Raw genomic sequence first — 17,469 nt, 5'->3', positions numbered from 1 at the left:
ATATGGGAGAAGATAAATGGGAAAGGATGTAATAATAAAGAGACACAGTCATTAACAAGAAATTTAGTTGTCACTTACTTCAGCACATTTGCTGTTTGTGACACAAAAACTGTGCAGCTGTGTAAATAGCAGTGGAATACTTCAGCAACTACAGATTGACATTTTTTCTTCACTTCTTCATTTCGAGCACGCTCTAATAAAGAAAAAATGGCAATATTGTCATGGTTGCTTTATTAACTTTGTCTTGACATTTTGTGCAAGTACTGCATACTTAGCTGTGGATCATCAACAGTGGAGTTACATCACTATGACTTGAACTATACCGGAAAGCCAAATCCTTTTCAGAGAGTAAATTTGTTATGATGTGGCAAAAAGGAACAAAATGCAGACTTGAACAAAAAAATATAAACTTCAATTAGGTGGCATGCATCAGTCAATCAAAATCTGCATGTTTGTGTACTAAATTTTTTATTTTTTTTTTAAATGTTACAGAAGCCATTTTCCAGTTAACAATGTTTTTGTTATTTTGTTAATTTCTTAATTTTAAGAGGAAATAACAGTTTTTAAATTAGATTTACATCGACATAAAGACTTTTGATAATAACATTTTATTACAATTCCAACATGTTTTATTCAGTGTATTGTACAGGATCAAGACTTGATTTCACATGTTGTCTCACAATAACAAGTCTATTCTCCATATTCAACACTTAACTAGGACATTGAACATTTAAGACTGTGACATATGGATACAATAAAGAATGTAAAAGACATGAAATTAGACCAGGATAATGGAAACCTCCTGCATTTACTGTAGTTACACCGTGGGCTATATGTTGGTTTGGGTTAGAAAAGGAGGTAGAACATAACTTGTGATAGTAATAATTTTGGCTACTCTGAATGACACTTTGTAGCTTTCATCTTCTTAAGAAATTCAAATTAAATACTTACTTTCTAAATGTGGAAGAAGTGATCAGAAGATGGACATTTTATTTACATGCTGTAAAACTTTGTTCACAGGTTTAAGAGGGGATGTTGTCTGTATGGTAGACACATACCGGTGATACTTTGAAATTTGAAATGCTTACAGTTTGTCCCATTTTTTTCCTCAACATTTATGTGCTGTAAATAACTTAGACAGCACATATGGGTATACAATAAATGTTATAAAACCATTGAAGAGGTTCTGTGTCATTGTTTAAATTAGACCATCTGGTCATTATCATCACACCTACAATGTGTTCATGTTTTGTGAAATTGCTGTCAGGTGAAGTGGACAAAAAAAGACAGTGACAGAACTAGAGAAATATACAGTGAAAATGTCTGAACAGCTACTTTAAAGGTGAGTATTGAATCAAGCGAAGAGCATCGTCATTGTCCAAAATTCCCTGGATGAACTCTCCTTCTGCAATTCGGTCTGCAAAGAGAAAAAAAAAGTTTCTTATAGTTTATTAGTTTTGTTTATTTGGAGTAATATCAAAAACTGAAAGGAAGTCTTCAAAGATGGACATTAAACATAGATACACTTAAAAGGCATTGCAAATACAAACTGTGTAATTGAGGAATGTCATTTACTTTGATAGTATTACAATCCAGTAGCCTAACCTATGACTACCAGATTTGTCACATTCCTCAGGGATTTACTTCTAAACCAGTGTTTTCACTATTGCAAGTGTGATCTACTTATCTGTCCATATTCAATGTCCATATACGTCTTCACTATTTCTTACCGTTGTCACCCTTGTCAAAATAATTCCAGAGTTTATCTGCCCTCTTCTGAGCTGTGTTTTCATCTTCAGGCAACTTTTCAATCTCTTCTTTGGGAATCAGCTTAAAAATTGCCTGTCAAGGGAAAAATAACAAAATTTGGTGAAAAGTGAGAAAAGATTTCACTTGTGTGAGCTACAGCTGTATACAGTAAAATCTATTTTTGTGGCTGCAGAGGGAAATGGAGCCATTGCCCCCAAATCCTCCTTTAATCTGAACCGCTTTGTCACATCTATGAGCTGATGAGCTGCCTCGCAAACAAAAACAGCAACAAACTGCTGTGATTCTACAGATTAACCAACCAGCTCTTTTGGTCTCTCTGGCTTTATTTAGTGAATATATGAATACTAATCTTTAAGAATGAAATGTGGCTGTTCTAATAAGGTTTCCAAGCAATATAAAGATACATTAACACTACACAGCACAGTAATACTCTTCAGCTGCCTGTCTTAAGAATATATGAAAAAAATTTATTTTTCCAAATGTAAACCGAATAATTTTGTTACATATCAGGGAGGATGCACTACTGTGGGCACAAAAAACTAAAGTGAGAAGGCACTGGCTTTATATAATTCTAAGTGCCTTTTTATATTTGTCTGCATACTGTCAACAAATAATGATGGTGCTTATTGATGAAGGTTTGCAGTTTTCTCTCTAAAAATTAATTCGAGTGGCCGGTAGATAAAACTGATTAATTTTCAATTCCATTCAAATTATTTCGGTTAAATTTTACTTTGTATTATTATATTATTTGTACATTTATAGCTCCAGATCATATCAAATATTGCCTCAATGTGCTTTATTTTTGCAAGGTTTTATGACATCAAACAAGCTCAAACACTGTCTTAAATAATCCTGTGTGCCCATCACACATTTGTTTCCGTTATACTTCATTTGCTATTCAAAGTTTAATAGCTAACATACTGTCATGCTTCTTTGAAATGTATTAAAATTAGAACATTTCACTTACTAAGAGTAAAAAAACGAATATGTGGAAAACCGAGGCTACGTTGTGACATATTAGAATAGAATAATCCTTTAATTGTCCCACAAAGTTAAATTTGGGTGTAACAGCAGCAAGAAAGACACATATACAAACAAACAGTACACAAGACACAGGACAGAAACATACACAATTTTTACATATTTACATCAAGGACATTACCTGTTACCAAGGACATGACCAAGGATTTTACCTATAGACATTTCAACATTTGTGTAAAACTTTGCAAGATTATGTCTATTTCTTTAGGATTAAGTTAAATGCAATCTATTTATCAGCATTAATAAATTATTTTTTATTTATGATCATATATAAGAAAATGAAAATGTAAACCCATATTTAGGCTCAGAATTCAAGCATATTTGGAGTCTTAATTTCAACTATAGTGGCCTGTTTTGCTATTTTACAGGTTGCACATGTAGTTCAAGACAGTCTAACATGATCTTCTATGCAGATAATACGTTTGTCTAACTTTGTTCTTGTGAATCCACCTGTTTCTGTAAACAGTGTGCAAACATCTAGAAGCCAAAGCTAAAGGAAAAGCAGTGATTTAGCACTTCATCACCACCCTTTCACTCACCGTGCAGATTTCCGAGACCTCTGACTTGGTGATGTATCCATTCTTGTCCACATCAAACAGCGAGAAGGCCCATTCGAGTTTCCTGGTGGTCTTTCCTGTTGATGTCATGTGGAGGGCAATGATGTACTCCTTGAAGTCCAGAGTGCCATCGTCATTTGTGTCAAAGGAGCGGAAGACGTGTTGAGCATATGTATTGGCATCACTTTCTGGAAAGAACTTGGTGTAGATTGTCTGAAACTCCTCTTTTGTGATGCGGCCATTTGGACACTGCTTCTTGAAGTTTTCATACCACTGGACAATTTCAGTCTCTGAGAACTTGGTGTTGAGCTTCAGATCCTCCAGGATCTCTTTGGACACAGCTCCGCTCTTGCTATTTCCCATTGCTGGTGTTTTAGTGATGTTTTAGAGCTTTATTTGAGAGTGAATATGTGGCCCCTGGCTCTTCTAGGGCAATTATAACCCAACTTTAACCTAAGAAGTTACCTCCTCTGCTTTGTTAAAGGGGTAACAGCCCTCTTGATCCTGTCTTCGCCTGCTATTCAGCCCACCAACGCAAAAGCTGTGAAAAGAACAGTCGTATGGTAAGCTCTTTAAGCCACTCAACCATCTGTACTTCCAGCAATAGGTGACAAGGTTCATTTCAGGTCAAAAGTAAAGTCCTTGCTTATCGACATCGAAGTGTGCAAGTCTCTACCCTGTTGATCTCTTAAAATAAGCACCAAGCCAGGTTGCAACTGAGGACTCAAATAGACATGATCTTGGCCCCTGAGGGCACCTTGTACTCAGAGTTATTTAGTCCCGGTAAGTTTCTATAATGAGCTTCATCCATACTTAGGAGTCTTATCTATCTATTACTTCATGGGGAAAAATGCTGTGCTTTCCAAAGTTTACATTTTCATTACCAATGTTGAACAAAAACTGAAATGGCCGAACCATAAATGTATCTTCACATGAGTGATTGCATCTATAAGTGACAGTCAATCAATAGCTTTAAATTTACACACTGGTAAGGGTCTTCAAAAGTCAGCCTGCAGCTAAGCTTGTAGTGAACATTTGTACAACTGGAAGACCCTTGTTTGATATAATATCTAGATCCAACATCATTACATGAAAACAAAAATGTTGTTTCCTTGCAAATTATAAAATACCCAAAAAATTGTGCAAGTGATTATTTTAATAAAATGAATGAATTCGTCTGTGAGAAACATAAGTGAATAGGACCAAATTTCTCTTAATTATATTTTCAAAAATTCAGTTTTGGATAAATGTTTCTTGTGAGCTGTAAAACAGAGAAACTAAAACAAAGAAAAGTTTCAGTTTCAAGTCAAAAAACTTGAATTTAACCATTAAGAAATAAAAATTCATTGCTCATTAAATTGAGTTGAACAACACCTGATTAAGATGCCATAAAGTAATAAGTCTAACAGTATCCTTAGTGTTTCCACACTCCTTATAATCAGAATTTATCTTGCAAGTGTTGCTCAGCTCTTTCTGTCTCCTACCTGTGTGATCAGCTGGGGAGTCCAGGGCAAACAGTGATGCTCTGTCTGTGAGTAGCTGAGGAAATCAACCTCCACCTGATGGGTAGAGTCAATTAATCTGGATCACCCTGAGGCGGAGCCACATCAGCACCCGTGTGAGCCCCTGAGCTGCTGCTTCCTTTTTATGTATATGTACATAGTCAAGAGGTGGCATCACTCATAAGAACTTTTTATGATGTTTCTCACAAATAACTTTCACTACTACTTATACTCAGGAAGAGTATTTTTGTTCATTATCAAGACTGAACAAAAGGCTCAAACCACTATTGATATATTCTCATTTCTTTGGTTTGACACACATATAGTTATACTATGATCAGGTTGTCATTTTGTGCCATTTTTCTGAATATTTTGCACTTTGTCGGAGATCTGGTCAGTCTGTCATTGTCATTGTGACATGAAAACAGAGCCTGTAAGGACATTTACAATGAGAAGCCACATTAAAATAGCTCCACCTGACGCTTGCAACAGGACAGTCTGGCAGTCTGACTATGGCAGTAAATACTCTGTTTTTTTGTTTTTTGGGGGGGGTTTTGTGTCCTGTCTGGCACTGTAGCAATCAGAATTATTGTCTGAAGGCCAAGAAAATTTGCCCAACAGATTTACTTTCCCAAGTGGGCCTTTTGCTATACTGGTCCACTTGATTGTGATAGTTTATTTGATCTTTATTAGTTATTTTTATTCTAAGTTATTGTAATCAGGCCAGACTGGACTTGGGGACGGGAAAGAAAAACAAGAAGAAAAGTTCAGAAGAAAGTTAACAGAAGGAGAGGGAAAGAAAAAGGAGAAAAGAGAGAGAGAAGACAATGAAAATCTGCTTCATCACCTTTGTCTCCCCCCCCCCCCCCCTCTTTTTCTTTTCCTGGATCACCTGTTGAGAAAAAAAGAAAACAAGCAGAAGAAAACGAGAGCAATAGAATAAACAACATCACGATGATATATGGGAATATGACAGTAAATACTAAATGTTAAACATTATTGTGCAGCACGTAAGATCGACAGCGCACAGTGTGCTTTAAGGTAGGAGCCAAAAAGGGTGTAGTTTGTGGGTGTGATCACCCGTGTGTACACCTGTGAGCATGGACGCGCTGGTTTTTTGGTTTTTAAAAGGTTCCTACATGTAATGATCTGCTAGAGGGTGTGGGGGGGGCCACAGCCCCGTCCTCCAGGGCATGAAGCAGGTATGGAGGAGATCAAAACTCCAGACATCCAGAGGCCCCCAGAACACAAGAGACCAAGGAAGACCAACAGAGGGGCAGCCGCGCCACTGTCCCAGAAAGAGCTGAGGAGAGTCCCAGATGAGGGCTCACTCAGCAGCCGCGGAGCAGAAGCCAGGGGGGGTTGCAGTGACGCGCCCGGGAGCTCCGCCGGCAGCCAGCTGTGCCTGAGTGACCGAGCCCCAGGCCGAGAGGCCGAGGGCACCCCACCCCCAAAGTGGCCAGAGAGAGCCCCAGGCTCCAGGCCCCGATAAGCGGCCGCCAAGGAGTGAGCCGGTGTGTACCTGGACGCCCATCCCCGGACACAAAGAACCACCAACGCACCGATGTCTGAGGGCGTCTGCCACTGGCAGGGGAAGTGGTGGGGGGAGATAGGCCCCCATACCTTGGAGGGCCTGAGATGTCCCCAGAGAGGTGGCGCCTGACACCCAACCTGACATATAGACACAGACATACAGGCACACACAGATACAAACATCCATTCCCACCCTCATGCTCTCATATGCACTTACTCCACACTCAACCAACGTGGAGACAGACATAAAGAGACGCTGTACACACGATCACACTCCCCAAGCCTACTCTAAGCCCCGGGTCTAGGTACCCTTGCCCCTGGAGGGGGGAACTGCACCCAGACCCAGGTGGTGTTACCCTTTTCCCTGCGGTGGGGGGAGGCAGACCGCCCCGACTCCGCAGCAGCAGGGAGGCCCCACACTCCAGACCACAGTCGGACGGCCAACTCCTCCTCCTAGCCCCCCCCCGCTTCAGCAGAGAATGGGGGTGAGAGAAGACTCCAAACCTCCCTCCACCCGCTCATATGTAGTAAATGGGTAAATGTTTTGGGTTTGCCATTTTGTTTGAGACACTCCTGAGCAGGTTTTTCCAACTGGCAGTGAGCACTCATGGTCTATTTAGTGGGAGCTATCAAAGTAACATCCACAAGAATGCACAGGGTTTCCAGATGTTGCAGATCGTCCGCATTGTAACATCAATGCTATCCAACATTCCTGTGTACGATGACCAATCAGTTTATGTCATCTGTTATTTTCAGAAAGATTTTCTTTAAAATCCTGTTCTAGATTATATCATTAGAGTTTCTTTAGTTTGGGTATTCAGAGAGAGAGACAAATAAAACCAAGGTAATTATAATTTAGCTTCACTAATTTTGGCTGTGGTTACTTTGATCATGTAGCAGCTCATATATGAAGTCAGCTTCACTTGAGGCTGGCTGCACAAGTGAAAAATGAACAACCAGGTACAAAAATGGATTTGGTCAGTAGAGATAATTTCCTTATTATCACAACTGTACAGAGAGGACAGTTTTTATGCCTTACCTATGTGGGGATTTTTAACTGACAGGAGTAATAATAATAATGATAATAATGGATTGCATTTATATAGCGCTTTTCGGGGCCCTCAAAGCTGGCACAAGCAGTTTTTTAGGCTCACCAAATTATAGTTACAGAACTGAGTTTCTCGCCCTGGTGTATGATGTTTAGGCCTTCAGTGAAAGAAGTTCAGTGACTTGAATTAGCCAACGTAAAGTCCAGTAGATTCGTACTGCCTTCCGTCCGTTTAAATCTGACAAATACTTTTGTGGCTCCCAAAAGAATCCAAACTCTTAAACTGAGGCTACAAAATGCGCAGTTCAGGTAGTAGGAGGTATCGCAGTGGTTATACCCCTTCTTTATATACAGTCTTTGTATAGAAAGAGTCAAAACAATTTGTGAACTAATAGAATAATAACACAGCCTCTGAAACTTAGCATCATCTCACAAAGCAATGGCAAAAATGAACATATATGTTTTAAGTATGCAAAAAAAAACAAAGCCTCTGTTATTCTGGTGTGAGATTTTTATCCTTTATTATTAATCAAGCTGCTGAAGTAATTCAATTTATGTTTTAGTAATCCTATTTAATTTAATTTTGAATTATCATTGTCTATATAAAAGCTTAATTATTACCACTGCTGTAAAATATTATTCCTTAAAAGTAACAGGAAAGGCTTGTTTCTATCTTCAGCCTACAGAGCAAATCAAGTCAGCTGACTGATCTAGGCACTGAAGCATTGCAAGCGCACTGCAGGGTTTGTCTGCTGTAAAAATAAACCCGATCAAGTGAAGTGACAAAGTTAAAGGAAGCTGTTTCCAAATCTACCTTGGACCTTTAGGCGGGCCAAGGTTTAGCAGTTTAAATCCAGTTGGCAGGCAGCAGGTGGAGGATATATCTGCTGCATTCAGCGGGGGATTTAAATACACTTAAAGTGAGTGTTGACTGATCCACCATCTGCTCCACTGTCAACCAGTCTACACAGAAACCCATCAACAGAGTGCACTGAACCAACCAAAGTTTCTATCAATACAGAAAAGCATGATGGGAAAGCAACTGTCTGAACCCCACTGGAAGGTCACAACCTGTGTGACACTCCACACTTTTAATTTCGTGCGTCTAGATTTTTCTTTTATCTTGTCTAATATTTGTACTGCCCACACAGTCGTGCATAAGTGATAAGAATTACAAAAGTCACATCATTTACAGTTACATCATTTTATAAACTCAATCTCTGAAACAAACTAGGAGGGCACAGGGAATGCATTCTGTCTTTCAGTGCATTCAAACACTCCATCTCACTTCCTACCTTGGCTCATAATGATGAATGGTGACAGTGCTAACGTCCAAGCTACCATGCTAATGCTAGACCCCAGTTACAGAGGCCTAAAGACTGTCAACAACCATCTGCAAGCAGTTACTAGTAAGGAAAAATGTGTATTCTTCAATTTGTTGGAACGGTTGCTGGAGATGCATGGCAGTTGGTGGGTGGAACTGGTTGCAAAGCAGTATATTGTGCTGTACTACACCAAAACCTTGTTTTGCGTTTGCTTTAATTGCTCATGAATCACCTAGGCTGCCCATACTTTGTATGGAAGATTCCAACTTCTCTGCAAAAAACCAGACAAACTGAGGTAGTGAAACCTGAAAGGTGGAAATGTTCACCTTCAAAGTAAAAGGTGCACTTTTGAAACATGTTGAATGTGAATATTCTCATATTCTCATTTTCAGTTTTTGTCACACTTTTTCAACTTTGACTACCACTCGGTGAGTATTTGGCAAGTGTTTGCAGACAAGCTGGTGTCTTTGAGGCAATATACAAGTATATTAAGGAATCACATAGAGCTATTCGGTAGAGCACGCTCTTTGCAACCAGTTTCACCTAGCGACAGCCAGCAATCACTACCCAACCACTGGAACCCCGATGGGTCTCTGAGTGTGTGAGACTAAGACTTCATAAAGAATTGTGTTCACTGTATCATAGGTCGCACTGGTATAGAAAGGGCCCTTTACGCTATTCAGTGTTTCTGCATTGCATTCTTATCTCAGAAATTCAATTACTGGTTAGTGTTAGCACCACATCTACTTCGTTAGGTTTACAAAGACATTAACCCTGCAACCCTGAAAATATGGATACCAAGTGTACAACGTACTAACTGTACAGCATCCTTGTTGGCTTTTAATGCCCACTGGTCTGCTTAAATGGTATTCATGAAGCAGCATGAGGTGAATTTCTGCCATGGTTATGGAGAAGTTTTAGAAATGAGCTGCTTTCATACTTTTTATATACAAATTATTAATTACTTTAATATTTTTACTCATTTATTTAGCCAAAAAGCTCTGACTGTTTTAGGTCCTACAATGACTTATTTTAAGTGAGTACAAGCTGATTCATAGTCTAAACTCAAAAAGTGAACTCTGTTATATAATCATCATCAACAACAACAGCAACTGTGATGTTGACTTGTTGATGGCGATGGGTCTGTTCTACCTGATTAAGATGACATAAGTAGCTACCTGCAGAAATCCTCTCCACCCACTGCTTTTCTGTCAGGCGGAGCTGTGCTGATTCTCTAATGCAGGACAAATTTAGAGCCACATACCGTAAGCTCTCCCTTGGCAAACAGCTGATGTCTCTTCTATAGAAGTAAAACATCTTAAATCCTGTGCTGACGTGCTGAGGCCTAACTTCATCATCCCGCCCTCCTCTTGGCATCATTAACCACAGCTCCACGGATCATTTGGATTTTACCACTGGACACATGGCAGAGCCAGAGAGGATGAAGAAGACATGCAATGTCAGCTTTCAAGAATAAATAACTTCCTGCAGCAACAACAACAAAAAAAACCAACCTCTGAACTTGTTCAGATTTAGTCTGACTCGAATAGTGCTGGAATAAAAAAACAGCTAATGCAGGCTAATGTTAGCTAGCTATAGTTAGCAAGCTAAAATCACTACGAGTTCTATAAAATGTATTACTGTTTCAGTATATTTTAGCATGCCACAGATAAGTATTTCACAGTTTTTTAGAAAGTGAAAACAAGAAATGACACCTTGGTGATATTATCCCTTATATTCAACCGATTTGAAAGTTTGACTGACCTAAGATTCCATGAGTTTGTTTACAAATAGGATTTCAGCACACAAATTAAATTGTATTAGTCTGCATACAGTGTATTTTATTCAACATTTGTACCCTCTTTGTGTTTCCAGTCCAAAATGACCAGTCATTAGAAACGAATGGGGGAGACAACTTATACATACATACGGACACACAGAAGAATGCATGCATGTGCACACACACACACACACCAACCACTATCGGAACCTTTGCCCAGTCAATCCTCTCCTCCATAGGAACAGCTCGTGCGTTGGCAGTTCTCACAAACAGCTGCAACATTGTTTCAATTGCACTGAGTGTTTCTTGTAGCTTTGGTGTATAATGCTTTTTTGATGCCTTGCTCACAAGTCACTGTGTGGCATGACCAAGGCAGGTCAATATACTCTAAGTGTTACTCTTTATGACATATTTGATCACTACACTTGTGAGGAGGACAGAGAATCTGACTTTTTCAGGCCTCAATGTCACTTCAGATTTGATATGTTGTTACTGGTGATTCGCTTTGACAACATGATACAAAACCAGGCCGTCATCAACAAGACAAGCTGACATGATGAGCGAGGTTTAGGACAAGCGTGTGGAGCGCCGGCCACTCATCACTGTCTTAAGTCCAAACATCAGAGTGGCTTTTGGGAGATGCTGGCCTTTTATTTGTTTCTTGCTAATGGGCACAACCAATTTTCAGACTAGCATAGCTTTCATTGATTTTGTCTCTCTTTTAAAAATGGAATATTATCAGTAAGCACATTAGCATTTAAACCCCAAAGATACTTGTAAATGAGGAGAATATAATTTTCTTTACCCTAAAAACATTCATGGCCAAGATAACTAATGCACAGCTGTCTTTTTGAAGCCCACCATGACTTTGGTCAAGACGTTCAAGTATTCAGCACATTCTCCCTTTAAACATACTGATGCTTTATCAGCTTTCTTTTTTTCCACTTTAACCACTCATTTATCGTCATCTTCCAATATGCCTGCTGCTATATGATTTTACAAGAATACCAACTAACAAAGCTCCACAAAGGTGGCAGGCAGGGTAATGAGTTCCATAAAGAGACAAACACTTTCCAACCACAGAACAAGAATTTAAGTCTGGGACAGCTAAATTTTACACTTTTATACTAGTTTTTGATTTTGGGGGGAATTTGCTCTGTTGGTATCCTGATAATGCACGAACCACTGATTTAAAGGAGGAAAACATTTTTGATTTGGATCTTGTTTTGTTTTGGATTAATTTCTATTTTATTAGAGAAATTACAGCAGCTGTTTAGTTCCCTTTTGCAATTCTTCTCTCACAGAAGGTAACGATTACCTGTGAGTACTATATTTTTCATTCTTCTGGGTTTCTGGCCTTCCAACACATATTTTAGACCCCCCTTTTTAATTCTTGCTTTATTGACCTCATTCTCAATCAGCTTGCCTTTTTTAAGAACAAGGATATTCCCGTCGGGATTTATTGGATTAGCTGTTTTTGTCCCTTGGTTCTTGGGACAAGCCTTTCCCTGTCACTGTCTCACCTTTAACCTACAAGATTGGGTTCTAAGAAAGGGAATCCTTTGATTGTAAGGAGGAGGGGATTAAGATGGACCAACAGAAGGAGAGCCTGAGAGGAGCGGTGCATGTGGTGATGTTAGGCAGCGTAAGGAGGATTTGGCAGCAATGCAAAGCTGTCTGCTCTCTGTCTGAGAGTTAATAAAGGGAATGGAAAATCTAGGGTTACCTGAACATAGCTGAGAGGTTTTATCAAAGCTCTTTGGCTTGACCTTGGGGAATCTGTTCTTAGAAAAAGAATATTTAATCTAGACATCCTAATTGATATCATGGCGTCAGTGTGGATACTAGTCGAAGGAGGTAAGGGAGGTCAGATGAACAGTCGGCCAAATGACTGAGGATATGGACCGAGTGAGGAGGCGGGACTAATGCAGGACTTTGTGCAGTTACTTTAGACTGGGTGAAGCAAATGTAATGTTGACTGTTAGCATACAGCTATCACATAAATTGAGCAGCATTATAAAAAAAAATAAATACGAGTTTTTTGGTTTATTTATAATTGTAAAAGCATCTATTCCCTTTAGTTCAGCCAAACCTCTTGTTTTATTGTCTTTCTAAAATTGATCCATGTCATTGGATTGTTTGGTCTGTTGGTCAGCTACTTGTTGATCCAAAATAGAGCTGTATAAAAAGATACATTCAAAAAAGCTCTGTTATTCCCACTAGCATGTAAAAAGTGCTGTGTGCCACTCTAACCATGTTCATTAAAAGGATAAAGTATTGATTTGGTCTTAGCACATAGGACCAAATAGAGTTCCAAGTCACTTGGAAATGAAACTGCAATTTAATCTGTTGTTAATATAGAAAAATATTATGGCAAAAAAAAATCCAAAAAACTAAACTAAACCTACAATGCAATCACACTACTTAAATGTGTCCAGTGCCATAATAAACTACCTACACCCTTACTGTTTCCATAGGGGGTAAGTGGCAGCCAGATAATTAGGTCCATTTGATTCACTGATCATAAGCAATTGTAACAATTTCTATTTTTTATTTTTATTTTTTAAAGGTTTGGTGGTTTGCAGGTCTGAAGCATTTGTGTGTATTCACGTAAAGCCAAGGAGAAAATACAAAAGTACCGATCTCAAGTATGCAATTGTTGCTGCCCATCAATATAGGAAGGGATATTTCACCATTTCCAAACAAGCTGAAGTCCAAAACATTCAAAGCAGTTCCCAAGGAGTGGCTGTCCCAGCAAGGCAGGCAGGGCATGCTCAGAGAAACAGCAAAATAAATATGAGTTCTACGTGTCAGACTGTGCAGGCCTCAGTTAACATGGTTTATGTTAGATGTTTGGCCATAATGCACAGAACTATATTTATTTTCCAGCAGTTGCTGGATCAGTCCACCAGGAACCGATCCACAGCTACCGAGACTAGTGACTGGGACGTGGAACGTCATCTCTCTGGTGGGAAGCAGCTAGTGCGTGAGGTTGAGAGATACATCAACACATGGCTTGGGCTCAGAAACCTCCTGGAGTTCTCCTGAGCTAGACTCTGTCTCAGTCTGGAGTTGCTCCTGGTGATAGGCAGCAGGCTTTGGTGGGTATGTTAGTATCCCTCGGCTTGCTGCCTCTGTGTTGGAGTTTTTTCTGGAGCAGATGGAGGCCAGGGAGAGGGAGGTCTGGGCTTCTCTACTTAGGCTGCTGCCCCTGCAACCCAGCTCCAGATAAGAGACAGAAAATGGATGGATGGATGGATGGATGGATGGATGGATGGATGGATGGATGGATGGATGGATGGATGGATGGATGGATGGATGGATGGATGGATGGATGGATGTTCAGCAGCTACAGCTTACCAGGTTATGACTCAGGGCAATCATCATAAGTGCAGCAGCCAATCTGCAACACAATGGCTGATGCAAACTCAAAGTGCTCCGTGCACACACACACACACTAATACACGTATTACTGTAGATTGTTGCCGTTTTAATGACTGTCAGACAACAAAATATCCCACAACATCCTCCATAAAGTCTTGTCTGACTCTAAAAAATCATGCTTCATGGTTACTTGCTACTGCTACAGCACTGACAGAGAAAAGGTAGTGAGAACAAGACCAGTGAAAACATCCTCGCTGCGTCATGATCCAATTATTAGCTATATAATTACTGTCTGCAGGGAATGCTGTCCTCACACAGAGAAACCAGTAAGGTTATTCAGGATAGGAGATTGAGAGTGGAGTGAGTTTACTGACCATGCTGAGCTGTAGAGGAACACTGAGGTCGAGCTGCGAACTTTCGATGTTCATAATTGCTATTGTAGCAGATGACCTGAAGGCCAGCTCTGATTTCAAACCATAAGTGTGTCAGGTTAAAGTGGAGTCAAACAGTTTTCAAGCTGTAGTCCAAATTTAATTCACTTGATTTACCACCTAGGAGGGGCTTAGCATGCAGCCTAAGGTCAACCCAGGCCAAGCTGGCAAATTTCCTAAGAAAACATGTCAGACTCAATCTAAAACAGATCATTTATTAGATAGTCTTAACAGAACCCGGCTGGAGCTGGATCCTAATAACCTTAATAAAGAGAAGAATCAGATTTCTTTATTTTAGAATGGATTTCTTGGATACAACTGAGGTAGATTTTGTGAAAACTAGGTTTTATAATTAAATATAATTCTAAATAATAAAGTCTCACCTTCCTTTTAAAATGTATTTATTTTAATTTTGGGAATGAGTTATTTTTTGTACAAACAAAATGTGAATTTAACTGGCGTCAGTAACCAACTCTTTAGCGCTGTCTGGGTTTCCAACATCCATCCATCCATTTTCTTCCGCTTATCCGGGACCGGGTCACGGGCGCAGCAACCCAAGCAGAGAAACCCAGACCTCCCTCTCCCCAGCCACCTCCTCCAGCTTATCCGGGGGAACACCAAAGCGTTCCCAGGCCAGCCGACAGATATCCAGCGTGTCCTGGGTCTGCCCCGGGGCCTCCTTCCGGTGGGACAAGTCCGGAAAACCTCACCCAGGAGGCATCCTTGTCAGATACCCGAACCACCTCAACTGGCTCCTTTCGATGTGGAGGAGCAGCGGCTCTACTCTGAGCCCCTCCCGAACGGGCGAACTTCCAGCCACCCTTCGGAGGAAGCCCATTTCCGCCGCTTGTATTCGCGATCTCGTTCTTTCGGTCACTACCCACAGCTCGTGACCATAGGTGAGGGTAGGGGCGTAGATCGACCGGTAAATTGAGAGCTTCGCTTCTACACTCAGCTCTCTCTTCACCACAACAGACCGGTACAGCGTCCACATCACTGCAGCTGCTGCACCAATTCGTCTGTCAATCTCCGGCTCCTTTCTCCTATCACTCGTGAACAAGACCCCAAGATACTTAAACACCTCCTTTCCAACACTGAAGTGCAAATATCTGCACATTCCTCCAATGTCCACTTGAGGCTGGCACACAAAACGAGTCGACCCCTGTAGACTGCTGTGTTAAAATGCCCAACTTTACAGAATCAAAACGCATGGATACCTTCTATGGATAGTTTGTCCATTTATAAAAACTGTATGGATGGAGACATCCACCTGCATCTGGAGTTCGAGCTGTGTTGTAGGTGGGCCAGCACAAACAGCTGTAGCCAGTAGGTGTCACTTCTACTATCTGGAGTCACTGAACTGGACTTTTCCATCATGTTTCTGTTGTTTGGATCATGGATAGGATTATCTGACAAATAGCAACCCTGCAAGCAAGTTAGTTGGGGCAGCAGCATCATCTACTAGTCTCTTACATCTATTTAATGTTTTAAACTTAAAGATTAAAGTAATGTTACCTGTAGAGTCAATTTGATCAAGCTTGCTAGCATTAGCTGATAATTTAGCACTCCACCCCCAAAAAAATAAAAAATAAAAATAGGATTGACACCACATGGAGCTATTTAAAATCCTGTGGGACCAAATTATCTTATGCAAACACAAGAAAGAGATTAAAAAAATACTTTCTTCAGCTTGGCATGTAGGAAACAAGCTTTCACGTTTGTAAATTTTTGAGTTTCTTTTTATTATTATCTACAATTTGAACTATTTCTGTGATTGCTCTGGTTTTAAATATCTAAATGTGACATCCACCTTCTAAGAAAGTACTGACTAGTAATTGGTCAGTCACTGGCCTGTCTGTCTGCTACTCCACAGGCTCCGTAATTGATCTAATCACTAACTACTGGGACTGCAGCCAGTGAGTAATCTATTATTTGCGCAGACACGTCTGCCATTTTCTGCAGCAAGGTTAGAGGTGAGCCAGATAAGGAATCAAGCTTCAGAATCAGTTCCTGTCTTTAGTTTCTCCTTTGCTTTTTATGGGGGCTGCTGTAATTGTGAGCTTAGGTGGAGTTCATTCCTCAGCTTGGGCCAAGCTGCACGGCAGGTAAAGAAGATTTTGGTCTCCGGATTGAAAGCTGATTTTAGGGTTGTACTCAAGGTCCTGGTTATAATGTATATTTTGTGACAGGTTTGGGGGCTGGGTGATGGTACATACCACAGTAATATTACTCACATATTGAATTGTGAAACATTGCCAAACGCTGCACTAGAATTGGATTCATTATTTGGCATATTCACTCAGTAGCTTTAGTGCGGCTGTGTTCTTTACTGAATGTTTGCTGATGTTGGAATTCCCACTTTTCACCAGCAGAGGCCAGTAAAGGTAAAGTAATTCTCTCCCATGCACTCTTATACATACTCATAGTAACTGATTCCTGAAGATGGAAATCTAGATGTAATGAAAAAAGAACAGTAGCTGTACTGTATTTTTTAATAAAGCAGTGGAAATTATATAGTTTATGTTGATGAGATATCATGCAATATTGATCATTGAACATTTAGATCAAACCCATTCTAGCTACTATCTTAATGATCTGTTAATGTTTCGATGGAGGATGTTAAGGTTAACTAAAACACTGAAACTGAAAAGGCCAGAAATCACTCCTGTAAAGGTCACAGTTCACTGTGCAGTCCTGAGGAGCAGGTTAAAGCTCTAGCATGGATAAAAAGCTCCTGTTTTTTTGTTTTTTTTGACCAAAGCTAAACTGATGAAAAGTAGAAAACTTTTTGGTAGTAAGATGCTCAGTTCAAGAGCCTGCAAGTCTGATGGCATGAAGGTTCATTAATGCCTATACAATCGGCAGCTTGCAGCACCATGAATGCTGAAAGGTATATTCAAGTTTTAGAGCAGCATGTGGCTGAAAGTTAAACTGGCCTGCCTGGAGTTCAGACCTTTCATCAACTAAAAAATAAACATCTGGATCATCATGAAAAGTACAACAAAGAAAACCTATGATTGCTGAGCAGCTCCATCAGATAACAGTGGGATAACATTCCTCTTCCAAACACCGAGAAAGAAGACAGGAAGCTCCACGGC

At 40.0% G+C, this 17,469-nt stretch overlaps 1 protein-coding gene across 1 annotated transcript; it reads right to left on the bottom strand.

Annotated features, from left to right (window-relative positions):
- Window positions 1-589: 589 nt before the first annotated feature.
- On the bottom strand, window positions 590-4,976 carry LOC101478379 (recoverin). Its single transcript, XM_004569774.4, has 4 exons — window positions 4,853-4,976; window positions 3,351-3,909; window positions 1,731-1,842; window positions 590-1,417 (listed from the first exon to the last, which is right to left on the bottom strand). Exons 2-4 carry the CDS (start codon window positions 3,729-3,731, stop codon window positions 1,332-1,334), a joined length of 579 nt encoding a protein of 192 aa, XP_004569831.1. The 5' UTR covers window positions 3,732-3,909; window positions 4,853-4,976; the 3' UTR covers window positions 590-1,331.
- Between the last annotated feature and the right edge of the window lie 12,493 nt (window positions 4,977-17,469).

This window comes from Maylandia zebra, linkage group LG22, assembly GCF_041146795.1.
Source record: "Maylandia zebra isolate NMK-2024a linkage group LG22, Mzebra_GT3a, whole genome shotgun sequence".
Taxonomy (NCBI): Eukaryota; Metazoa; Chordata; class Actinopteri; order Cichliformes; family Cichlidae; genus Maylandia; species Maylandia zebra.
This window is presented reverse-complemented; position numbering and strand designations above follow the sequence as displayed.